This window comes from Macaca fascicularis, chromosome 4 (genome assembly GCF_037993035.2).
Source record: "Macaca fascicularis isolate 582-1 chromosome 4, T2T-MFA8v1.1".
NCBI classification, from domain to species: domain Eukaryota; kingdom Metazoa; phylum Chordata; class Mammalia; order Primates; family Cercopithecidae; genus Macaca; species Macaca fascicularis.
Window position 1 is genome coordinate 90459648 of NC_088378.1, and position 26626 is coordinate 90486273.

General features: G+C 36.4%; 1 protein-coding gene and 1 non-coding gene across 2 annotated transcripts in view; one reads left to right on the plus strand and one right to left on the minus strand.

Moving 5' to 3' along the window:
- TBX18 (T-box transcription factor 18) overlaps nucleotides 1-25129 on the plus strand; it is a 30424-nt gene extending 5295 nt beyond the window's left edge. Inside the window, exons 4-8 of the mRNA XM_005552433.5 lie at nucleotides 2471-2642; nucleotides 11244-11411; nucleotides 14957-15021; nucleotides 21024-21118; nucleotides 22201-25129. Of these exons, the coding sequence (XP_005552490.2) occupies nucleotides 2471-2642; nucleotides 11244-11411; nucleotides 14957-15021; nucleotides 21024-21118; nucleotides 22201-22925 (1225 nt within the window). The 3' untranslated portion in view covers nucleotides 22926-25129. The remainder of the gene's footprint in view (nucleotides 1-2470; nucleotides 2643-11243; nucleotides 11412-14956; nucleotides 15022-21023; nucleotides 21119-22200) is intronic.
- On the minus strand, nucleotides 12615-12717 carry LOC123573142 (U6 spliceosomal RNA). The gene has a single exon (XR_006697891.1). It is a non-coding gene; the product is annotated as a U6 spliceosomal RNA (small nuclear RNA).
- Nucleotides 25130-26626: the final 1497 nt, after the last annotated feature.

Consider the following 26626-nt stretch of genomic DNA (forward strand, 5'->3'; position numbering starts at 1 on the left):
GCTTTTTCGAAATAGCCTACTAAAAGTACACAGATTTTAATTAGTCCGTGGACATATGGAATACTACAAAAAGGGGTAATAAAAAAGACAGTCTTATTATTTGTTTTGTGTATAAGTTATATTATTTTAATCAAATAAGTCATTAGGGAGTTTTGCTAAAATGATCTACCACATGACAGAAGCTAGAAAACATTAAAGTTCATTATTTAAATATACTTGATTTAAAACCCATATTCTAAACTGGGGTTTTGTGCTGAGGAAGATAATATAATTCTTAATAAGCTTAATAATTATTCTTTCTCTTCTAAGTTTGTCTCCTATTTGTTTTCCCAAAGTCTTCCCTACATTTCAGTTGGTTTATTTTACTTAATTGATTCAAATTTACTGTATAGAAATAAAGACATTTCAGAAATTAGTATTATGATGCCAGGTTTTAAAAGATCAAATTGTAAAACGCAATTTGTTTTCACTTATATTGCTTCCCAGGAAGAAATTTATTTGTACTATTTGTGTTTAGAATGTTTTACAAAGAATGTATAACTTGTAGCTTTTATTCTGTCAGTGGGTGTGGAGTTTTGACTATTCTAATTGCATACTTTTTCAAGGTTTTGTTAGAGCATATTACTCTATTTGTTTTGGCAGTAACTCAATTCATTTCCACAGTGTAATTTTTCTTGAATTTCTAAGATTTTCATTTCATTTATCAATGTTTTCAGCAACATTAGGAAAAAATTTGGCTCATTTTCTAATGTTAGAGTGGTATTTGGTCAAGTTAAAAATTATTGTCACTTGTTAGAATATAAAATTAATATTTACAAAAGCCCACAATTAGGAACTTATTGAAATTACATCATACCAATTAAAAGAAAAAGGTTTCTCTCTTTCTTTCTTTCTTTCTTTTTTTTTTTTTTTTTTTTGATGGAGTCTTGCTCTGTTGCCCAGGCTGGAGTGCAATGGCGTGATCTCGGCTCACTGCAACCTCCGCTTCCCAGGTTCAAGCCATTCTCCTGCCTCAGCCTCCCCAATAGCTGGGATCACAGGTGCCTGCTACCATGCCCGGCTAATATTTTGTATTTTTAGTAGAGACGGGGTCTCACTATGTTGATCAGGCTGGTCTCGAACTCCTGAACTCATGATCCGCCTACCTCAGCCTCCCAAAGTGCTGGATTACAGGCATAAGCCACAGTCCCTGGCCTAAAGGAAGATTTCTAAAAGAGTATCCCTAATTTTATGATTACATATTTTTTTCCCAAGAAAAGAAATGAAAGACTAGAAGGTGTATTGAGCCCAAAATGAACTATGTGACGGATAATTGAAACAAAGGGCCTCATCAGAGACGTTCTGAAATATTTTATACTCTCATAAAAAGAAACGTGTATATAACACAGGTAGACTTTTCTGAGACTATTTGCAAATTACGACTTTAAATTGTATGCTAATCTTAACATAAATGGAAGGAAAATATCTAAGTATAGAATTTTATTTTATAATTTTTTTCTTCATTGTTGTACTAGTTTCTAATTTTTTAATTAGCTTATTTTAAATTATTAAATGGTAATCTTAATATAGTTAAATATTAATATTTCTTGAGGCATTGTTATTTAAATGTTTTATTCTTACTGAGTCAATATATTTGTCATATAAAGAAATAGAATAGGATGTTTTGTTTCCTAATTAGAAAAGTAATATTAATTAGATATACCATTATTTTCAAAGTTTGATTTATTTTTTGATTAGTAATATTTGAAAATGATTTGAAAGAATTTTTTTAAAAGGCTCAGGAAAGAAATATAGGAGATGAATAAGGGCCTACATTTTATGATAATACAGATAATACAGAACGTTCTAATTAAACCAAATACTTTGTCCTCAATATATACCTCAATATATAGAGTCATAGTATTGCAAAAAATACCAAATGATAACAGATAAAACATTTTTTCCTATTAAAAAAAAAGTTTCTAGAACTTCTGACTATTTCCTCTTGCCTTTCTACTGTCTGTTCCATAAGCCTGAACATAGTCTAACATGGGAAGCGATCTTGAAGGAAGTGGGACACTTTGAAATGTAACTCTCAAGTATTTTTGAGATTTACTTAAAGGTGAGCTTTACAAGCTATTTGTTTTTTCATGTTGATGGAATATTCAGAAGAAAAATGGAAAATATCAGAGTTGGAATGTCACGGGTGAATAAGTGTCATTCATAAGAATGAAGATACTTGCATTTATGGTGGTGATAGTGTACATATTTTTCACGAAGCCCTTAACACGCCCCTTAGTCTGAATTGTCAGCAGGCCACTGCTGCCTTAGAAAGGTTTTGAAAAGCACTTGAAATCTCATTTTTAGTGTAAAGAGGAAATTGATTTATTTTAAACCTGAAACAAAATAGGCATACATTTTGTCTGATTCTACTGAGTTGGACATTCCAAGGTACAAATAGTATACTGAATGCCTGGTCATTGCCTTCTAGGTATGTTTACCACAGCTCAAAGTGGATGGTGGCAGGTAATGCTGACTCCCCTGTGCCACCCCGGGTGTACATTCATCCAGACTCGCCTGCCTCGGGGGAGACTTGGATGAGACAAGTGATCAGCTTCGACAAGCTGAAGCTCACCAACAATGAACTGGATGACCAAGGCCATGTGAGTAGATGGCCTCTTTATTGCATCTATAGATGGCACAGCCACATCTACACTGTGCCTGACTGAAGGAAATGGATGGTTCTAAGATCATAATGTTCATTGCCTGATTGATTAGTATGTACATAATCTGTGCAAAATCAAGTTTATATTTGCATAGACTGTGCCTGTTGCCTGAGTTATCCTATGGGGCATTTAATAGGTTAAAACTAGGTACTGCATTTTTATTGGAATGAAAGTACTGGAAGCAGAGATGTTCTTAGGCAAAATATTTGTGTGAAATCTCATGAGGTGTTAATTATTATACTGTGAATATGAACACTTTGGAGTTGGGTTAATAAGGATAATGATTTATTGTGTCCTGCCTGCATCCAGCTCTTTGTCAGCGGAGACTCATTGCTTCTCAGTAATTGCCTAAGCTTATGCTGTTTGTGTGTTCCATCTGCAAGTTTCCAGTTGTTTTGTAATGACATCTAATGTGTCAAAATGTTGCAACAGTCATTCCTTTTATTCTTAAAACTGCTGAAACATGATACATAAATCAAAGTTCAGCCATTTCAATAATGCAGTCATTTTTAACACCTTAGTAATTTTTATGCAGTATTCTTCCCAGGCAAGATTTCTACACTATTATGTTAATAAATACGTAACTGGATACTTGCTGATTTCTGTTCAAAGCCAGCATTTTTAAAATTAGGTTTATGTTATTTAAGAGCGTTTTGATTAAGGGAGGATTAAAATGCTTTTCGAAGAATATGTCATACATAAAAGAAATATCAACTTGTTTATTTCTTAAAGGAGTGATGTAAAGATAGCATATTTATGAGAATATGTTTTAAAACAAAATGCAGGTTGTCATAAACTAGTAATATAGTGATGACAGGATATGGTTTGGAAGTTGCCAAACAGTATCTTAAGAAATTGACCTTAATGAAAACATTCCAGTATAAATTTCACTGTGATACAAATGCGGTAGGTGGATTTTTAAGATGTAACTAGTAAGATCTCACACTGCCAGTGTTTTTATTTCTTGATTGTTGCCTTTTATGACTTAAAATAGAAATAAAAAAGTAACATAGTAGATTTCTTTTCTGCACCCAACTTCATGTCCTATATTTTAGTGCATTACTTCTTCACTCTCCTTATTTTTATTTCTTATTTTTACAGTTTAACACAGTTGTAACTATTTTTCACAGGAATTCAGTGAAATAACACTGGTTTCTTCTGTGTCACTGAGGCAGCTGACTGTGAAATATGCTCAGCACATTCACTGAAGGACTTTTTTTGGAATAGAACATTTTAGACTTAATGTCTTTAGCATTACTTGTTATCAAAACCTTAAGTACACTACCTTTTCTCGTGAGTTCTACAGTTTAAAAAACATATGCTCTAAAGAGATAAGTGGTGATAAAAACTATATGCCATCATGTATAAGGTATAAGCTTCTTAATAATTTAAATCAATATAGTAATTTTACAGTTCTAATTCTTTCAGTTCGAATTACTGGTTTTCTATTTAATATCTGATGTACCAAATATTAGATGTAGATCTCGTAATTTATCAACCTGTGTGATACTAACTTTATGATTTCAGTAGACTTTATTTAAAACAGCATTCTTCAGAAAATAGGATGTGTGTGTGTGTGTGGAGAGAGAGAGAGAAAAAAAAGAGAGAGAAAAACAGAGACAGAGAGCAATTTATTTTAAGGAACTTACCAGGAAAATTTGGGTCCTGACAAGTCCGAAATCTGCACAGCCAAATGGAGACCTAGGGAATAAATGATGTTGCAGCTTGAGTGTGAAGGTAGTTTTGTAATAGAATTCCCCCTTCCTCTGGGAATCTCAGTCTGTTTTCTCATACGGTCTTCAACTGGTTGAATGAAGCCTACCCACGTTATGGAGGGTAGTCCACTTTTCTCAAAAGTCTGCTGATTTAAATGTTGATCTCATCTAAAAAGTACCTTGGTAGCAACATCTAGACTGGTGTTTGACCAAATATCTGGGTACTGTGGCATAGCCAATTTGACACATAAGATTAACTGTCACACAGCATTTGTTTACAACACAAAATAATAGATTACAAATTGAAATTCAGTTACTTAAACCGAAATAATTATAATATTTTACTATTAGGGAAATAAACATAGCAGAAAATAGGCAAAACATAGAGATGTATATTGTCTAACTGCTGAAAATTTTCCTTTAAAGTTGTAGCAGAATGTACTAGTTGAATAAATAGAGGTACATTAACATGTGGGGAGCAGGGAGAGAGATGTATCTGTGCAATTTGGAAGCAAGTGAATTGCCTTTGGTAATGGTAAAAATGTATATACGTATTACTTGATACCAGAGGAGAAGTAGGAGGGAAAGTGCCCTTTTTCATTATTCATTTAGAAAACATACTTCTGAAGATGTTATCCAGTGTGGTAAAAGATACAAAGCTGGGCACGGTGGCTTGACCTGGGCATGGTGGCTCATGCCTGTAACCCCAGCACTTTGGGAGGCTGAGGCAGGCGGATCACCTGAGGTCAGGAGTTTGAGACCAGGCTGGCCAACATGATAAAACCCTGTCTCAACTAAAAATACAAAAATTAACCAGGCATGGTGGTGCTTGCCTGTAGTTCCAGCTACTCGGGAGGCTGAGGCAGGAGAATCACTTGAACCCAGGAGGCAGAGGTTGTAGTGAGTTGAGATCATGCCACTACACTCCAACCCAGGTGACAGAGTAAGACTCTGCTTCAAAAAATAAAAAATAAGATAAAAGCCATGATCTCTGCTTTCTGTGAGTTTCTAGCCTAGGTGGGGAGAGAAGAAGCTGTGCACACAGATTATCATCCTGCCAGCTCAGAGAAGTACAGATGCCAGTGTCACCGTATTCCAGCCAGAAAAGATGAGAAAGGCTTTGTGAAGCAAGAATCTGTTTAATTACTCAGCTTGATGAGCCTAAATGAGGCTAGATTAAATATTAGGAATTTGTTTCTAATTCTGTTGTTGATTGTGTTCAGGGTATAAGAAGACAGTAGTATTGTTATGGTAGGACTTTCTAATTCAAACGTCCCTTTGTTGATGCACTGATGTCTTGGGAACTTACCGCTCTACCCTTAAACGTAGTTGAGGTTCATCCCCTCTACCCCTGCCCACCCTCAGCCCTCAATTCCAAAAGAAGTAATGCTGATCTCTAATTAGTAAAGCTATAGACTCAAATCAGAGGTGATTTTCTAGCTTGCTTTCTAAATGGCTTTTTTTTTTTTTTCCTTCTCAGTTCCAGTTTTACTCTGCCAGATCTGTGCAAGTGTGCAGCATAGTGACTTGAGAACTCCTTGGAGACCTGGGACTTTATTAATTTAACACAAAATGATGGCAGGAATCAAATCTTTGCAGTGCTTTGACTGGACGTAGGAGCACATGAGACATGAGATGATGTGACATTGAGGTTTTCCCCAAAGTGACTTTTCAGGTGTTCAAATATCATGAATTATTTGGAGAGGAATAGTGGTGAAATTCCAGAGTGGAAATGTTCCACCACTCCACAGCTAATCTTTGAATGTTTTGAAGACCTTAATGTCTGCCTGATCCTTGGTGAATCCATAGCCAGCTTTATGCTGGCTTTTATACAAATCAAGACTGTTCCTTGAGCTACCCATGTGCAGAGGGGTTAGTATGCTTGAGTAGGGTAATTCCTTCCCATCATGTACATGTTTCCCAATTCCTCTGGAATTTTCCATCTGAAGGAAAACATTTAGATCATCATTTTTATTAAAAATTAGAAGACATTTAACAGGTAGTGGTGTACCTTAAGCCTCATAAGGATTTGTACCCATGGTGCTGTGGTGCTTTGGAAGGAAGCTTGGCCAGACAGCCACAGTGGGGCCTGTGGGAGGACCTGTACTCCCAGCTGCTGAGGACTCAGTGATACTGATGCCTTCACTCTTTCTCGCTTCTCCTTGAGAATCAGGTGTGGAAGCAGCATGTTATAGGGGAGATTGCGGAGGTCTCCCTGGTGGAAGGACCTTGCAATTGCTTAGAGGTATGACACATTTGTGTTTGTGGGCAAGTCACTTTCACTCTCTGAGGCTTGATTTTCTAATAGGTTATATATATTGGAATCAGAGAACTTAGGGTGAACCAAATGAACTGATAAATCGAAAGTACTTATCTGTAAAGAGTCCACTATATACAGCATAATGCGTAAAACAAAAAGAAGCCTACCTTGCTACGGAGTTTGTGATCCATTGTTATAGCCTTGACTCCTACCATTTAAAGTGAGTCAGTACGTGGTGTTACCAAAAAATGTAGGGAGCAACGTTTTTGTTATCTGTTTCTCATTGGTCCTTTGATTGACTTATTACATCATGTGAATTTAGGTCATCTGGAAAAATTCCAGTCAGCAGGGAGTGTTTTCTTATTGAGCTATCCTGTAAGACTAGACACAGTTGCCTGTCTGTGAGATCTTAGGCTCTTTCGACTCATCGGATGAGAAATATACAATATTATGCTTTTTTTTGATACAAATCTAGGTGTCCTTAGAGTAGAAAAATGTGTATTAGCCTGTACTGTGAATGCAGTTTGTATTTATGGACTTGTGTGACTGTAATACTAGCTAAACCCAAGAGAAAATAATCCTTCTGAACAGATCAGAGAGCACTGAACATTGCACATCACATAGAATTATTTGTGTTTTGGAGATGGGCATCATATCATTGTGGTCTTCTTGTTTATAAGACCAGTGGTTCTCCTGGTTCTATTTGCTCTATTAAATAAGCAAAATTTTTGTTGAACATTCATGATTATAAGTTTGATAGTTAATCAAATAGTTCATCCCTGTGCCCCTGCCCACCCCAGAGCCCCCAATTCCAAAAGAAGTTAACACTGATCTCTAATTAGTAAAGCTGTAGACTCAAATGAGAGGTGATTTCCTAGCTTGCTTTCTAAATTGCTTTTGTTTCTCTTCTCAATTCCTACTTTTACTCTGCCAAATCTGTGCAACTGTGCAGCATAGTGACTTGAGAACTCCATATAGACCTGGGACTTTTATTCATCTAGCACAAAATGATTGCAGGAATCAAATCCTTGCAGTGCTTTAACTGGACCTAGGACCACATGAGACATTAAAAAGCATCTAATGCTATCGTACAAAGAAGAACTGAGGCTTGTTTCTCCGTATCTAAAAAATTCCAGGGATACACAAAATTCATGTAGATAATACTGAATGCATATTATTTTTCTTGAGCAATCTTCAGATTACTATTGATAGTTGCTCCTTAACATGGAAACAAGACATACATCAGCCATTTATGTATCCTACTCCAATATACCCCACTTGAAGTCTTTTTTGAACTATGGTAAGGATATTTTGAAAAGTAACTTTAAAATATTTATAACTATATGGAGAAATCTGCTAGAGAGAACAGTCCTCATAAAACAAGAACCTGCTTTTCATTGACTAGTAAAAAGAAACCCAAATGAATCTTTGTTTCTGTAATTACAACTCAGTCCAATCTTCTGAAATTGGCTATGCATTTATTTTTGTTTGTTTAATGTAAAGTAACTTTTCTCCAGTTTTTCTTCTGCTTAGAAATTTGTTTCTAAAAGATATGCTAATTCTCCCTGGGAGTTGATAAATGTCATTGTTTTGTCCCTTGTCGTTTGCTTATCAGTGGCATTTTGTTTCTTAGCTTGGAGAAGAGGAAGAGTTCTCCCTTAAACTCCGCTGCTCCCCAAAATATCAAGTGAATATCACTTTCTAATGAGATAAATTAATTAAGAAATAAAGAGGGAGAGGGAAAGCAGAGTTAACATTAATGGTTGCTATGACATGATTGGTCATTTGCTGTTTTATATTTATATTAAAAGAGTATGTTAAAAGGTACGTTAACTGATGAGACACCAGATGGGGCTTAATTAACTGCTTCTATAGGCTGAGACCCTTTTTTGAGTTTCCTTCGCTGGGCCTGGCCCTGTGATGATGCCTGCCCACAAAATATGAATTCATAATGAATGCACATGAATGTGGTGGTGAGAGGACGAGCCATGGGCCAGGGGACCCAGCTTCCAGGTTCAGCCTTGAGGATTCAGAAGTCTCTTGCTTATGCAGACCTTAGTTTTCTATCTATAAATTGGAGTATTAATGTCAGTTTTTTCAGACTTAAATATATCTAAGGTAATGTCACATAGAACCCTGCATATCAAACAGGGAAGGGAGGCACCTCTAATTAGAGGGTGGTAAACAAACCTCAGAATCCATCTTGCCTACTCCTTTTTCCTAATATAGTTATGAAAAATGATATCTACTGGGTCCACATGTTTGCAAGATACCTTTCAACCCTGCTGAGATATTATGCTTCCAAGAACATAAATTTAGATTTAGATTATACCTTTTTTTTGTTTTTGAGATGGAATCTCGCTCTGTCTTCAGACTGGAGTGCAGTGGCGCTATCTCGGCTCACTGCAACCTCTGCCTCCCAGGTTCAAACAATCCTCCTGCCTCAGCTTCCCAAGTAGCTGGGACTACATGCACGTGCCACCACGCCCAGCTAATTTTTTGTAGTTTTAATAGAGACAGAGTTTCACCATGTTGGCCAGGATGGTCTCGATTTCTTGACCTCGTGATCCACCTACCTCAGCCTCCCAAAGTGCTGGGATTACAGGCATGAGCCACCATGCCTGGCCGATTATACCTTTTTAAATGAGGATTAGTGAACATATTACTCAGGTAATATACAAAAGAAATGAGAATAAAAATATTCTATATTCACTAAAAATCTGTTTAGAGTGTGCTGATCACTAGAACCATTATAATTAAATGTTGCTTCTGTGTTTTTACACACATCAAGATATACATTTTATTTTCTACTTTATTTTGTACCTTTATTTATTAAAAAAATTTCTTGTTGCAACCCTTTATGTTGATTTCGTAAGTCACTAATAGATCATTAAAATTCTTCCCTTTACATAGAGCAAAGAGAAATTCCAGAATTTCTGGAATTCTAGAAAGAGAATTTTCCTGAGATTGCAGATTTGCATGTGTCTCCAGGTGATGGTGAGGGTTATTTTCCCTGTTGTCCTTTCCTCACACTCATGCTTCCTCCTTTAGTGTGTCTGGTCGGCATGATCATGTGCTATCTAGGCATTTCTTTCACGGACAGAAGGAAAACTGCAGGGTTAAAAAAAAAAATCTTGGCCACAGTGCTGGTTGCTGCCAGAAAGTAAAGAATCTTCTTGTGGCAGCAAACACACTTTCCAGATATAGGAAAATCTGTGTTTGGGCTGACCAAATATTCTGAATGTGTCTTATTAAACTGCCCACATCCTAAACACAAGGCAGGCCAACCACTGCATTTCCCTAAGAGTTTTCTGTGAACCTTTGTTCTATAAATTCATAATGGCTCAGAAATTGAATTCAAATCTTATAGCTCAGGAAAGATACAGGTTTCTTAAGGAAACTCCTTAATGAATACCTGAATATGGAATCCCAGCAGCAAACAGAAAATCCCATTGGATGAAGCTGTTTCTTCACCCTACCCCATCAGCCTTGAAAGCATAGAATATATAAAGAAGAAAAAATTCACTCACAATTCCATCATCCAGAGCAATCACTGTTCATATCTTTCTATGGGTCATTTTTACTCTATTTTTATGTAGTTGTAACAAGCTTATAAACAATTTAGGTCATTTTTTTAAATTTAAGATTTTAAAAGTATTTTATTACATGGTAAAACAAAATAATGCTGTATTTCATTGTGTGGATTTCATTCACCTAAGTAATTTACTCATGTTGGATATGTAAATGGCTTATAATTTTTCTACTGTTATAAATAATGTGATACCCATCTTTGTACATGAAAAGCTTTTCTGAATTTGTAATACTTCCTTAGGATAAATTCTCAGATGTGGAATCATTGGATAGAAGGTAGTTAAACCATATTATCAGATTTCCCCAGCAGCATCTGAGAGGGCCAGCTTTTCTGTTCTTTGCAGTCTGAGTAATGGAAGCCTCATTGTGATAGAGGCACAGACACTGGGCGCTCCTAGCAAACTAGAAACTTTGTGAGCCACACAAAAAACAGATGCTGGAGTGTCCTTAAAATTCCCTTTGCCCTTGAATAGACATATGTAGTCACGAATTGGGGAAACATTTCCTCTGAAAAAAAAAGTATTCCCTTGTCTGGGAATACTTATCTTTTAGGGGATGGGTGTGGTACAATTTAAATGATGATTTCAGTCTCGTTTGTAGTTTTATTGGTTTGGACTCTGTGCTCCATTGGGGTCATTATAAATAAAATGCTTATTAATTTATTCCTGTGTTTTTAGCAACAGAAAATTTGATGTTAAGTTCACATGGTTGTACACAGGGTTTCACTAAAATAGTGCTTTTTATTTTGTATTTTTATGTACATTTTACAAATAACTTCTTAGCCTTCCTTCTCCAGTTCTGATATATCTTATTAAATTGACACCTCTGCATCCTTCCTTCTCCAGTTCTGATATATCTTATTAAATTGACACCTTTCCAATCAGAATTGGTTGTACACATTAAATATTTTGTCATGGTGTTGAGATTGGGCAGAGGCTCCTGATAAATTTGGCTTTTCCTTCTTTGATACAGATTATTCTTCATTCTATGCACAAATACCAACCACGAGTGCACGTCATCCGTAAAGACTGTGGAGACGATCTTTCTCCCATCAAGCCTGTTCCATCCGGGGAGGGAGTAAAGGCATTCTCCTTTCCAGAAACTGTCTTCACAACCGTCACTGCCTATCAGAATCAGCAGGTATTGTTCTCAGAATTGGTATCTTTGTGGACTTTTCATTTTGGGTGAAGAGAGGAAGTTAGGTATCCTTCTCACTCTAAATGTTATGAATTAGCATAAAGCATTTGCCATATATGACATTCAAAGTGTATATATGTGAATAACAGTTCTTTATCCATGATTTTCCAAGTAAGGCTGCTCTAATGTTGACTTCTTTAGACAAACCATGTCTCATGACCGACAGTGTAGGTTTACTTTCCGTTTTGAGCTATTGAATTATGATATCATAATTAAAATTAGAATGTATTTTTATTGCCTAAAAAATAGACATGTAAAATATTAAAAATGAATTGTATCATAGAGCATGCGACTTGATAGCTCACTTTATTTTTAAACTATATTCTAAAAATATTTCAGAAACATCCTGTATAGTCATTTTGGTACATATCCAAAGGGCTATTTCTTTCAAGATATGCTTTAATTGTGATAGAAGATGATAAACATGCTTATAGTCTGAGAGATCAGCAATGGTGGAATAATAATTTCATAAAGTTAGAAATAGTTTGAGAAGTGAAATATTCCCTTTCTATATGAGTAAACGTATATATTTCTCTAAGGCTATGTTTATATGGGTCAGTTAGGTAGAGAATTGAATCAGAGGCAATATGTAATCCATGCTAGAATTCCAGCTGGTTTTCATAAGAAATATCCATGTAATATAAGCCAATGTGGCCTGTGGTAGATTTTTTTTTTTTTTTTCCTTTAATTTCAGTGGTCAGCAGAATTGTTTTAGGTCTCCATTTCTCTTTACATTTATATACATTTCAATTACAAATTTAAGGCTTTTAAATCCCTCTGTTGTGGTTTCTGTTGTTATAAAGCTTCTTAGAAGATTTAGATCCTATCCCATGTGTTCTTTGGGCTGAGAAGCTCAATGGCTCTTATCCGTATGGAGACATCAGTCTCACAACCGAAGCTGTCCTGTCCTCTCACACTCATGTTGCCACTCTTTTATAAGCTTTTAGGAAGGAACATGAAATGTTATTTTTTAAAGGTCCATAGATAATATATTTAATAATATATTAAAATATATGTAATGCATATTTATTAATACATTAATATATCTACTAGATTATCAGATATATTAGTATATTCAAAAATATGTAAAATATATTTAATGTAATATATTTAATAATATGTTGAAATATATTCAATATTTTATATATATTTATAGAATGCTTCATGAATTTGTGTATCATCTTTATACAGGGACCATGCTAATCTTCTCTGTTTGGTTTCAATTTTAGTATATGTGCTGCTGAAGCAAGCATAATAGATTTAATATAGCATATTTAATGTGTTATATGTAACATATGTAATGTATTTAATATAATAAATATATTAAAATAAATATCTATATAAATACATAAATTGTATAATACACTATACAATAATATATTATATAATTATAATATGCTTAATATAATTACATTTAGTACATTATATGAGATATAATTATATATTTTATATATTAAAATATATGAGGGACAGAAAATGATTTTTTTGGGGAAAAAGTAACACATGAGAAAATAGCAGAGGCGTTTAGTATTCTTTTAACAATCTCAATTCGTCGTCTCTTTTTCTGTCTCTCTTCCTCTTTTTTTGTCTCTCTCTCACACACAAATTAACTGTGCTCTTTCTATATTTTCTTCCACCCTCAGTGGTACAGTAAGTGCAGTTTTGGCACATGTTGTGACTAACACAAATTAATTAACATTGAGAAGTTGATTAAGATGATGGACAGATTAGAGGGGAAATTGATAATGATAACATGCAATCATATTTACTTTTTAGTTTCCTGGCTACTATTTTTAAGAACTTAACGGAACATTGTAAGCAGATTAGTGGTTAATAGCATGAGCTCCGCAGCCTGTGGTCCTGGCTTACTTAAGCTTCAGTTTAAAATAAAACACAAAACTGAGATAATAGCTATATATAAGTTGCTCTAGTAATTAAATGAGTAGTATGCATAAAACTAAGCACAGTGTACATTTTATGCACTCAATACATATGTTAGTAATAAAAATGATGATAGCAGCAATTGTGTTATATCTCTGTTTTAACAAGGCACCATTATATAAATCTGTACTTTTTAAAAACCAATATTTTAAATGAACATTTACATTACTTAATGATTTTTAAACATTATTAAAATAAACAGAAAATTGAGCTGTATTGATCTGTAAAGAAGAATTGTTTCAATGACAGAGTGGCAGACATGATGACTTAATTAGCAAACCTTTTCATTATATCATTTATAATGTAGTTTTATCCACATACTAATATAACATCATATGGATCACATATGTCTTAAGTGTTGCGTGGCCGAATGGAGAGTATGCACAGGCAATGTAGGGGGACTGCAGATGACTTTTATCCAACAGTTTTTGTCCTTAGCCAAGATGGTGCAATTAGAAGTATGTTCATTAACTTTGTAGAGTTCATTAAGCCCAGGAATTTAGAAGCCAAAACATGATGTGTCTCTTAGAAAATAGGCTGTAAATTCCTCTGGGCAAAGTAGAGATCTGGTAATACGCAGATGGGATGGTATTTATTAGTGTCAAGTTCAGGATGTCATAACTAAAAAAAAACTATTAATGGAGATGATTAAACCATTTGTAAAAATTTTCCCCCTAAATCGTGGTGGCTTAGTGGGCAAAAAGCTGGTTATGAGTCAACAAATTAGAACTCTTGTTAAAACTAAAACGTCATATATAGGAACCATTTCACTACCTATGCATATCTCATAGTATGTTGTGTACCTCAGTATAACACAATACAATTTATTTTGAAAGAAAGTTAAAATGAAAGCATCATTTATTTTTACTCCATTCAGTATGAGATTTGATGTCATTAGAACCTTCAAGTAGTGGTTACCTCTGTTTAGACATTCACTGTAGTGCTCTGACCAGGTTAGGACTCCACAGATAAAATAATAAAACTTTCAGATAAGAGCTACAAAGAATATTAAAGGAGAGACAAAAATACGGAGGCAGAAAATTAAAGGAGTGTGCATATTATTACCTAATTTTGAAGAAGAGAAAGCTGTGTAGAAGCTTAACAACATTTCAATGGCTGTTAAATAGAAGTTGGATACTAGTTATTCCTCATTACCTTTATTGAGAGAGAAACAGGATTAAACCACATCTCAGAGTTAAAGGGAAGAACTTCAATTGGGAGAGGGAATTGTCAGTTATAGGGCAAGTTACCAACAGATGATTCAGAATCTCCTTTTCCAGGAATATTAAAAAACAAAACTAACATATCTATTAATGCAGATTGAAAAGGAGTGAAGTATCTTTTTTAGAGCAGATCAATTTTTTAGATGATTTCTGAAATTTTCCTTAGCTTTACTGCTAGGATATTAAAATACTTGGGGAATAAAAGAGGGGTATACAATAGAGTCCTCTAACAGTTAATTTTTTAGTCATTGTAGTTTTGCAACCAAGTAAAAACCTTGCTTGACATTTATATAAGATTTGATATATATTTTTTCTACTCTGCAGATTACTCGCCTGAAGATAGATAGGAATCCATTTGCTAAAGGCTTCCGAGACTCTGGGCGCAACAGGTGGGTCTCAGTGAAGACCATTCTGGTTGTGATAAATATACTTGATATTTTATTATGGATTTTCTATTACAGAGTAAATGGCTAAATTTACTAATACGATATTGAAATCATTTCTGGGCCGGGCGCGGTGGCTCAAGCCTGTAATCCCAGCACTTTGGGAGGCCGAGACGGGCAGATCACGAGGTCAGGAGATCGAGACCATCCCAACATGGGCTAACATGGTGAAACCCCGTCTCCACTAAAAAATACAAAAAGCTAGCAGGGCGAGGTGGCGGGCGCCTGTAGTCCCAGCTACTCGGGAGGCTGAGGCAGGAGAATGGCGTGAACCTGGGAGGCGGAGCTTGCAGTGAGCTGAGATTCGGCCACTGCACTCCAGCCTGGGCGACAGAGCGAGACTCCGTCTCAAAAAAAAAAACAAAAGAAAAAAAAAAAAAAGAAATCATTTCTGATGAGGACCATTGTGCCGCGGAGATGACTTATTTTTGTAGTGTAACGGTGTGACCTACCCTAAGGTGAATGTTCATGTGTGCTGCTGAGCTGAAAATGGAAGCTCTCAGGGTGTACAGTGCGTGCTGTTTCTGAAGGGGCCTTGAAGAAGCCTGCCCTTACAGGCACGGAAGCTTCAGTATCCCAATTAAATATCCTCTCTGCCTCTACTATTGGTTTAGAATTTCTTTGGTGATGATGCAACTATCTGTTGATATTGTCTGTGGAGTATGATAGGGTCTTTCATTAAGTCATATTTCCAGCTGGAATATGAAACTACTCTCCATTGCCAAGAGAGCTGATGTTCTTTAGTTTCCAAAGTTGTCTTGGCTCTGCTGACAGCCACACACTTGTTTATTTTTTCTGTTTCACGTTTTGTGGTGTTTGTACTAAGTGGTAGAGCCACAATAATGAATTCCACTCTATTACTTTTATCAAAAAGCAGATCACCTGGTCTATGTGCCAAAGGGTTTTTGAATTTATTGATATGACTCTACTCCAATATAGTTCAGTACAACATTTTCTAAAGCAACTGTTAGTAAGTAGTAATAGAGAGTAATAAGAGACTACACTTCTACAAATGCCTTTTCAGCGTAAGGCTTCTGCTTAAATGTTTTTAAAAGCAACTTGTTTTAAAAAAGAAGTATTTGAACAATCTTTATGACTTTACTCTTGAAATTATTCTAATACTTCTTGAAAACCCCAATTATTTTAGAGACAGTTTCTTCTGAAATTTTAGAGGGAAAACAAGCCATTCTTAGTTCTTTCAGTTGATTAATTGGACAAGATGGGTGACAGAGACCTTTCCTCAGAATACACTCAAGTGCTTGCAGAGACGTGATGTCATTTTTATGTGCAGTGGCATCATTGAAACACCATGCAACACAAGAACTGAAATGCAGCTAAAATGCACTGAGAGTAGAGTAGCTTTCAACTTAGTGCAGGCAGATCAGGAAGACTAATAGCAGGGCTTCCCTCTGAAATTTTTCACTCTGTAGGAAAGTTTGCAGATATTCCTAACACATGAAAGTCGTCTGCTATATTGAAATTATTTTGTTTTTTGGATGTCTGTTTCAATGTAGAGAAAAAAATTGCTTGGCTTTTGTTTTATTACATTAGCTCCTGGTTAACCTTGTTTTTCAGAGGTGTTTCTGAAAATTAAATGTAAATTGAACCATCATTTAATAACTGGAAATGGCTACTTAATGAGGTGACTGGAGAGAACCTTTGGGATGATTTCTGTTCTACCTTGGCAAATGCTTTGATGGAATTATTTTGTGATTTTTGTTACAGCAGAATAGTATTTGTCCATTTAAGAGTCTTGTATTACTTTTAGTTTTTTTCTTAAGCAGAAAAGGAATTTACAGGAGAGAAATATTCAGGCTTGAAGAATATAAAACCAGCAACTATATCCAAGCTATCAATTGCTCTAGCAAAGACTTCACTGCTACTGACTCAGGGGTCATATGCTTGTATATAGTCAGTTCATTTTTGAAGGAATAAATTTAAAATATTTTTTGAAGTATATTTTGAACAGATAATAGTGAACAAACCTCTACAAGAAGGGAGATGATAGATGCATATGACAAGTTTTCAGGAAGAATTCTAGATATTCAGCATAATGAAAATACATTTGGTTACTTAAATTTGGTCAGTGAAAAAGACAGTGGTGTTGTTGAATATAAATTACTAGGCCTATTGTTTGATATGGTGAGTTCAAAATGCTAGCTTTGATATGGATTCTTCTATCCCTTTGGCTATTTCAGGAGTATGTAGGCATGACATCCATGGTGCTTGTTACTATTTCTTCCCTGACTCTAAAACTTTAAAAATTTTGGAGGAACATATAGAAGACAGTGAATTATGTTTTAATGCTTTTAAAATTTTGTTAAAATTTAAAATTTTTATTTTGTTACAAGTGTTTAAACAATATTATATTACATGAAAAGCACATTGAGCCTATATATGACTTTCTTACTAGTGAAATAAAGTTTCAACTTTTTTCCTTGTTGAAACTCTCTTGCTTACTATAGACAAGCTATTTACTAATACTTCTCACTTTGGAATGCTAACTATCTATAAATCATTATTCTTCTATTTAAAAATCTCATTGTAACCTTTCCCATTGACAAATGCAAAAGACACATTGGGAGAAGAGATAATTCAGTCACCTGAATTACATAAGCGAACATTTCTAACTTATGTATTAGTTTCTTTTAAAAAAAGAGACCAAGTTATATGTAAGACTTGGTGGAGGGCACAGTTGTTTGGGGAGCATGGGCATGAAGGGGCATGATTTTTAAAATATAGTAGTAGAGAAGTAAGGCTATGAGAAAAAGTTTAACATATTTCTTTATTACCCCTAGTTCTATTGTGCTGTTGTTAGTGTTTTTCTTAAAACAAATTCTATTTTTATTTTTCCCACCCTGTACATGAAATATGCAAATTGACCAGGACAAGAAATAAACATAGACTTGGGATTGTTTAAACTTTATAAAACAATTTGCCTTAATTAAAAATTATCCTTTTCTGGCTATTTATGACTCCTCAGCCTATTTTACAGGAATCAGTAGCTTCGGCCCTTAAAAGCTCTCCTGCAAGACATTTGCTATGTGAGAGAGAATTTATGTGCTGAGAATAGTTTCATTCTTCAGTTAGGCCTTAGGTTTGACCCTATAAAATTTTTTACTCAGGAAGGTACAAAAATTTCTTCTCTTTAAATACTTCAGGAAAAACATAACCATTTTACTAAATAAACTTGGCCATTTGATAGCAGAAATTAGGGTGGTGATAAAATGTGGAAATTGTTCAAAGGCATCTTGTATAAATTATCGCCTTGGCTGCACTCCTGCAGGAGGTGCCTTTTATCTTTTCTTTAACTAGCCAGGAAAGGTCTCCATTACTGGAGAAAATGAAGGCTTTTTAAAAAATGTCCAGATTCAGCTAATAAATATTTTATAACTGTTTCCTGCAAAATATCTAAAATCCTTTCTGGAACTTGCAGTGTGAAACAGCAGCCTTAAGAAAATTATCGATTGCTCCAAATCAGATCACTTGTAGATATGTCACCTTCAGAGCATCTCTTTAAAGCTTAGGGTTATATATTTGTGATGATCAATAACTTCTCCCTAAGAATTTAGTTTATGGATTTGTATTTGAATCGTAATAAAGTTTACACTGCTAAAGCAAATAATGCAGTAAGATACATCTCTGTACTCAGTTTCTAAGTCCAGTGGTTGCTTGTTAATTATCTTAGTAAACTTCCCTCGAGACTGCTCTATAATCACTTTAGTATTTTTAATATTTAAAACTACAATTACTCAAACTCATCTATGTGATAATAAGCTGTTTTATATTAAGCTGTGTCTTAACATTCTTTTGCATTTAAAATAGTTGTATTTCTAGAAAGTCACAAAATTTAGTATTGGTATAAACCGAATAGAGGGTGATATTCTAAACAGGACCCAGAATTCATTAGTCCAGTATTAAACACACCCACAGGCAACATGGGGTTTGGAACTGACCACGTCTGCCAAACTGCCCAGAAATCAATACACTAGTACAGAAAATACTATCAAGTGGCATGAACTTGGATTTGGCTTGTAGTTTGGTCACAGATATGATGAGTGGTTTGGAAGAAAAATCACTTAGAATGAAACAGTGTTAGGATTAATAAGGGTTTCAGAGTTTTTGTAATCTCATCCTCTCTTTGTGAGAAACTTAAGTCCAGGGAGATTAGCAAATTTACTTAAGGTCAGACAATGAGTTTAAGTGAGTTGCAGTGCCAGCCCAGTCCCTGTGACCCCAGTCTAGTATCCTTACCACTAAATAATTCTGTCTCTGTGGCACATTGATTACATCAGAAGCCAGATTCTGTTCTCTCTCAGGGTAGGCCAGGTGGAGCAGGTGCAGGTCCCCTCTGTGCTCTGCTCTTTTCTTTGGCAGTCCTGCACTATCCCCTCTGGGGCTGCAGACATCTCTTTGAAGTGCTCCCAGAGCTGCACCCCCAGAGCCTGTGACTTAAGAGATGAGTCAGGCTTATGTGCAGCCTCATGAGGTGTGTTCATGCATGCAAGTCTGTGCATGTATACACACCACCCCTCCACATATGCATAAATACATCATTATATCACTAAGATGGGGTAGGCATATTCCTCCAGAGTGAGTACAGAAATCAATTAACAGAGACTATACCCTGAACGCTCTAAGGAAGCAAAGTCTGTGTGTGAAGCCTTGGAACAGATGGATAAGTAGTGTAAGATAATTTTAACAGCACAAGTCACTTACCTTTGGTGTTTAGAGAGCTTTCGCCATATTGTGTATGTGGTATGACTCTCTGGGGTGGATTACTCTAGTCTTAGTTTGCAGGTTATGACTTGGGGTGCAGGGACTCCAGAGGTGGTAGCACCTTGAGTCAAACTATTAAAGATACCTGAAATCACAGGAGATGTCTATTATTGGACATCCCAGGAAGCAAGTATTTTCTACAGTAGAGCTACAGGTTTCATGAAAAGTATAATGTTATCTAGATCAACAAATTACTTAGGGCTGAGGTGGTTGAAGGAAGAGCGATGAGGTCTCAGGTGTGGCTGTCTTGAGAATGATCTAGTTGAGTGAATGGCCTCGTTCCCAGAACCCAGAGGACTTAGTCACTTGATATACAGAAGGGAAGTCTCTGAATCATTCATGGTAGGAGATGGTTGATATATGTATTTAGAGTAGTTGCCCTTGTTTTAAAATATACATATGTCATGTAAATAGCCTATATCAAACTTATCCTGTATCTTTAAGTATCCATTCATTAAGTGTATTTCAGGGCTTTAAAATAATTTGTGATTTAATAGTAACTCCATATACCAGATAGCCATGTGAGGTCACCTTCCTGCTCTCCTCCAACACTGCAGGGATAGGCCAGTGCCGTCTCTTCATGGCCCTCCTGTTGCTGGTGGGAGCCCAGCCTGGCTACACTGGGTTTGGTAGAGATTGTGCTCCTGAGAAAGAAGTCAATCAATCTTCTTTGGACAAGTGCTCCCCTGAACTGGCTGCCGAGGCATCAAATGATGGGCAGTAATGCCTCTTAGAAAAGAGCTGGTTTTCCAGGAATGTGCTTTCGTGGCAATGCCTTCCTCACTTAGAGGGAGAAGTAACAGGACAAGGAGAGAGGGTGTGTGCCAGATCACAGCAGAGCCTTGGACTCACAGCAGCCAGAATGGTCTCTCTTCACCTCAGCTTCTTAGCCCAAGGGAACAGCTTTTCACCCCTTAGGTCAGCTGAGTTTTCCAGAGAACATTAACAGGCAACTTAGGTGGGTGGTTTCAGTTCTCTCCTGCTGCTGGTAACAGAAATGTTAGCCCATTGCTGAAGCATTTCTTCTTGCCAATGCAAGCTCCTAACCTGACAACGTGGGGGTACTGTCAATACCAGTGTTGTTTTGAGATGCTTGCTGCTGGTGAAAGCTCCAAATGCTCCTAACTAGACTTCTTTTGTCCACCCCTATCCTGACCCCTTCCATTCAGAATGGGTTTGGAAGCCTTGGTGGAATCATATGCATTCTGGAGACCATCGCTACGGACTCTGACCTTTGAAGATATCCCTGGAATTCCCAAGCAAGGTAACTCACAAAGTCTCCTGGGTCATATATACAGCCCATTCCTGCCTAGAAACTCGGGCACTAAAAGTGTACAAGTCATTATTTATACTTACAATAATGACCTCATCACCAACATTGTCCTACAGATTCCACCTGTCTTCTGCATGGTATAGGGATGGATCAGGAAAAAATGGCTCTCTTGGTCACAGATTAAATCTTAGATGTCTTGGCTGTTTATATATTTCATGACCTTTACCTCATCCTTAAATCTCGTATTAAAATTAGAGGTGCTCTCATGCCAGGTGCTCTTCACAAGAAATTTTTGATGGTGCCCCCACTCCACCCTTTCTTCACATCTTGTTTGTTTTCTTTCTTCAGCAGAATTGCCTCTGGGCAGGGTTCTCCTGTTGGGTTAATGATGAGAAGGTCAGGCACATTCAGGCAGATTCTCCTGGGCTCATCTTTGAATATTTCTCAGCAGCCCAGGGCTGATTTCTCCTCAGAGGGAACTGCATGGAAAGCGATGTTGCTTCCTCTCTGGTCTGCTCCATAGGTAACACTCTCAGCTCACTCCTACATTTAGGCTTTTTACCACCATCCTGCCCAGCTTCCAGTGAGAATTTACTGTGCTGGGTTTCAGATAATCATTGATTGGACTGGGCTTTTGGATTATTTTGAGACACTGTGCAAAACACCATCACCAGAGCAATGAAGGTTTTACAACCTGTCCAGCCCTTTGGAATTCTCCTCTCCCCTTAAGTTCTGTCAAGTTTGCAAACATCAGTCTGCCAGCAGATCCAGAGGGGGCACCATCGCTGCCATTGGTTGGACACAGGGTTAACTACCCTCTCTGAGTTTCACAGGACTGTTTGTTTGTTGGACCTCTGCTCTTGTATTAGCATGTGATTCAACAACTTGTTTTCTAATTGGAAATGAGATTTTTCAACCAGATAATTCCTTGAAAGCTGAGACCATCTCCTTTTCATCTCTGTAGCATTCCCCCCAACCTTTGCCTTGTAACAAGCTGTGTCTAGCTCATATTTACAAAATTGAAGGAAAGGATGACTGTGGAGTCATTCTTTACATTTCAACTTCTTTTGTAGGCAATGCAAGTTCCTCCACCTTGCTCCAAGGTACTGGGAATGGCGTTCCTGCCACTCACCCTCACCTTTTGTCTGGCTCCTCTTGCTCCTCTCCTGCCTTCCATCTGGGGCCCAACACCAGCCAGCTATGTAGTCTGGCCCCTGCTGACTATTCTGCCTGTGCCCGCTCGGGCCTCACCCTCAACCGATACAGCACATCTTTGGCCGAGACCTACAACAGGCTCACCAATCAGGCTGGTGAGACCTTCGCCCCACCCAGGACTCCCTCCTATGTGGGCGTGAGCAGCAGCACCTCCGTGAACATGTCCATGGGTGGCACTGACGGGGACACCTTCAGCTGCCCACAGACCAGCTTATCTATGCAGATTTCAGGAATGTCCCCCCAGCTCCAGTATATCATGCCATCACCCTCCAGCAACGCCTTCGCCACTAACCAGACCCATCAGGGTTCCTATAATACTTTCAGATTACACAGCCCCTGTGCACTGTATGGATATAACTTCTCCACATCCCCCAAACTGGCTGCCAGTCCTGAGAAAATTGTTTCTTCCCAAGGAAGCTTCTTGGGGTCCTCACCGAGTGGGACCATGACGGATCGGCAGATGTTGCCCCCTGTGGAAGGAGTGCACCTGCTTAGCAGTGGGGGTCAGCAGAGTTTCTTTGACTCTAGGACCCTAGGAAGCTTAACTCTGTCATCATCTCAAGTATCTGCACATATGGTCTGATGAAGCCTTTAAGTTAAATGACATTTGAATCTGTCTAATGTATTTTCTTTTTCTTTTTTAAAAGCTATGTGGAAACTCTCTGTAGTTTATAAAATGTACATATAATAGAAAATGAAGGCTCACTGGGTTTTTTGACTTTATCATGGTGAGATTGTAATTATCTATGGTATATATGTATGCTGTATATACATAGCACATGGAGTATCACAGCCCCTATTGTTCCCCTGCTTCATCCAGTTGCACAGAGTATTGGCATGTGTGTAGTATATTTAAGCAAAGTTCTCAGACTCTTTTAAAAACAAGATGGTAAACTTAAAACTTGGCAATGATACTATCCAGATGAACACTTATAACTTAATTTATCAGAAAAATGCTCTAAACGGTTTCATACTTGACGTGTTGATAACCAATAGTAACCAGCATGTAGAGTCTTGTGATTTCTGTTATTCTTGGACACAGTGTGAGAATCTAAAATACAAAAGCCAGCTGAAGTCTTAGTGTTAGTTCTGAGGTATTTGTAATCAACTTTTTCACTCCTGCTTATTCTTATTTACCACAGATACCATATGACCTTGGGTCTATAAAAAATCATAACCCATAATAATTGTTATTTTCTTAAGGAAGGTAAAGGAGAGGCTTATGATTATTTTTTTGACTTTGCATTGGGCACATAAGAGGTTCTTATTCATCTGTAGAGAACAAATTTCCAGTATTTTTTATTTTTTGCTTATTTTAATTATCAAATAGACCGTTAAAGAATGTTCTATAACCATTTTTAAATTCCAATTTTCACCAGGAGAGGAATATGTGATATGAATGGAATGGCAAAAGGAAAATAAATCCACCTCAAATTCATTGATTCCAATGAGAAATGTCTATCTTTTAAATCAAGAGTAATACTCTTGTTAACTATACCTTATGTTTTTGTATAGTTTAAGCTTCCTGACCCATAGTATATAAGTAAAAAATGCATTTATGCTACTTATTTATATCTTGTAATTCTACACATTCAATCCTTTCCCCCTCCTTAACCTTGTCCGTCTGCCTGCGTCTTTGCCAAAACAGATAGTTCCTAAGCCTGTATGGTGTTAAATAACGCAGTGAGGAATTTCAGTGGGTTATCTCCAGCAATCTGTCTTTTGGGAGCTATAGTGCAAAGGCCAAAGCCCATTACTATAAAGGCCCTCTTGGAGGACTAAGGAGGAAGATACTAATTATGATAAAGGAACTATAAAACTTTTAACCTCAACAGAATTTGTAACCTCAGAACTGGAGAAATTAAAATCAGTATTAAATGTTTTTAATTCCTAAAATAATATATGCATGGTTGAATAGTTAAAAACAAGTAACTTTGAGAGCACATTATGAGATAAATGAAAAAGGCTAAGAATACATGATGAGGCACATTCCCCTTCTGAGGAGAAAGTAAAATAACATGTCTGTGCATTGACCCATTCATTACATTTCATATATCTTAAGCAAAAGAGCATGATTTCCTCTCATTGCTAAACAGAATTGCTTTAACTCATCCCTGGATTTGGTGGGGAAAGGGTACAACTCCTGATTTGCTGTTTCACTTTGAAACAATACAATTTGTTAGATATTTAGGGGGATATACTGTTGAAATTGCACAGGATGTGATTCTGTTTATACATACTAACAAATTTCCTTTTGGATTCCTTAGCAGTTCATCAAATTAGTATTGAATTTTTAAATTTAAAACTAGCTTGAAGGGACATGAAATATTTGCAGTAGGTAGATCTATGTAAGATGTTTGGGTATGGCATTAATAGCTTGACAAAGATTTGGGGAAAGGCGTTAAGAATGAGTCCATCTCAGCCGTAGTGCTTAGTGTATAATTCAAGAACAGAGAGTTTCCTATCTTGAAAAAACATGGAAAGTAATGCTTTATACCCATATGTATTAATAAGAACATTTTCCTTCTTGCTGTTGATAATTTCAGATGATACTACAATATGAGTATAATTTTTTATTAACCTTTTTTTGTGGTAAAATTTTAGCAATCTTGTACAAATGCTGTTTGTTTTTTAGGTTTTACTGTAAATATTAATCACCATGTCACTTCAGAGACTAGCCTTTTATTGCTGAATTAAATGACATGCATACCTGGATAGTTATATATCTGTATTTTATTAAAAAGTACTTAAAATTATATTAAAGTGTGTTATTAAACCCTTTTATGATTTTTGAGGGTAATCATTTTAGTGTCTAAAAATATTGTTTCTAGAATAAGCACACACATGCATACCCCAAATGCAAATTCTGTACCTCTCAATCACATGGCAGAAAGAAATGGGCCTGCTGTTCATTCTTCATGTGTTAAATATAATTTCTTGGTGTGTTGACCATGTCATTGAAGGTGAAGGCCCTGACAAATGTTGAACACATGAAAATTTGAATGTGAGAGGAAAGGGATGGGGTGGTATGTTTTGTTTTGAGTCCAGGGGAGAAAAGCAAGGTTACAAGAATGAGTGGCTTGCACCACTGACTAGTGATGACAGATTACTTCTATGCCCCTTGACTAGTAAACATTCCAAGGGACATCGTGATGGGGTGAGGTTGCTGCTATCAAGACCGGTCACATTTTGAAAATTAACACTTGCTTCCTTACAAGCTGCCTTCCAGAGGTCAACAGCTTTTCACAAGTGAGGCACCCAGTTGCTGACCCTTGATTTCTGGAATGTAGGGGGTCAGGAATCCTTGGTGGCCCCCAGAGGAGGTTGGGGCACAGCGTAACCTATATAAGGAAGGATCATACTCACTCTTTACATCAATTAGCAAAATTCTGAGGAAAAGCAACCTCACTTTTAAAATGTAAATAGCTCTTCATCACCTCTCCAGACCTAATCCTACCAGTAACTCACACCTTAGTGTGAAATTAATAAACAGCAGCTTTGGAGATAGCTGGAGGTTTGACTTGGAGGAACAAAAAGAGTAATTTTTGCAGCAGGACAATTCTGGGAAGATTTGTATGGGAAGGAGAAGGTGCAAGAAGAGAGATCCCTAACTAAACTCTGCAGTGTCCCATGAAGTCCTGGTGCAGAGCATTAAAAATAATCATTTCATAAACTTCTTTCAGGAGCCTTGGTAGAGCTGCTGGATGCTACCCTGATGCTGTCTCTAATTAGAGAGATTTGTAAAGAATGCTTTGTTGCAAAGTGTAACACAGTGTTATTTCCTCATGAGAAATTTATTGGCTCATCTAAATGAAGGTTTTTCTAAGCTTTCCCTTAAGAACTAATTGTGTTAAATTATTACCATGTTGTGTTTTAATCTCATTGTTCATCCTTTCTAAAAAGAAATGCTCAGATAAGTTGAGAGTAAGGTTAAATATGTGAGCAGTTAAGTACTCATACATGATTACAACATTCTAGGAGCTCAAACCTTAAAAATTATCAGTGCTAGAAATCGACAAATATATTCAAGTATACAAACATTCAACAGATATATAAACTTAGTATCCCTCTACATGCTGATAGATTTTCAAATAATGTGCTATCTTTTCATTGAACTTTTGTATGATGAGAACAACATTGCCTTGGGAATTAGAGAACTTAGTTTCAAACTATGGATTTCTCAATCATGATTTTGAGTAAAAAATTAGCTGCTTTATGTCTCAGTTTTGGTATGTGTGAAAGGAATGGCTGGGATGATAATTGTTACTATTCCTTTTAGTTTCT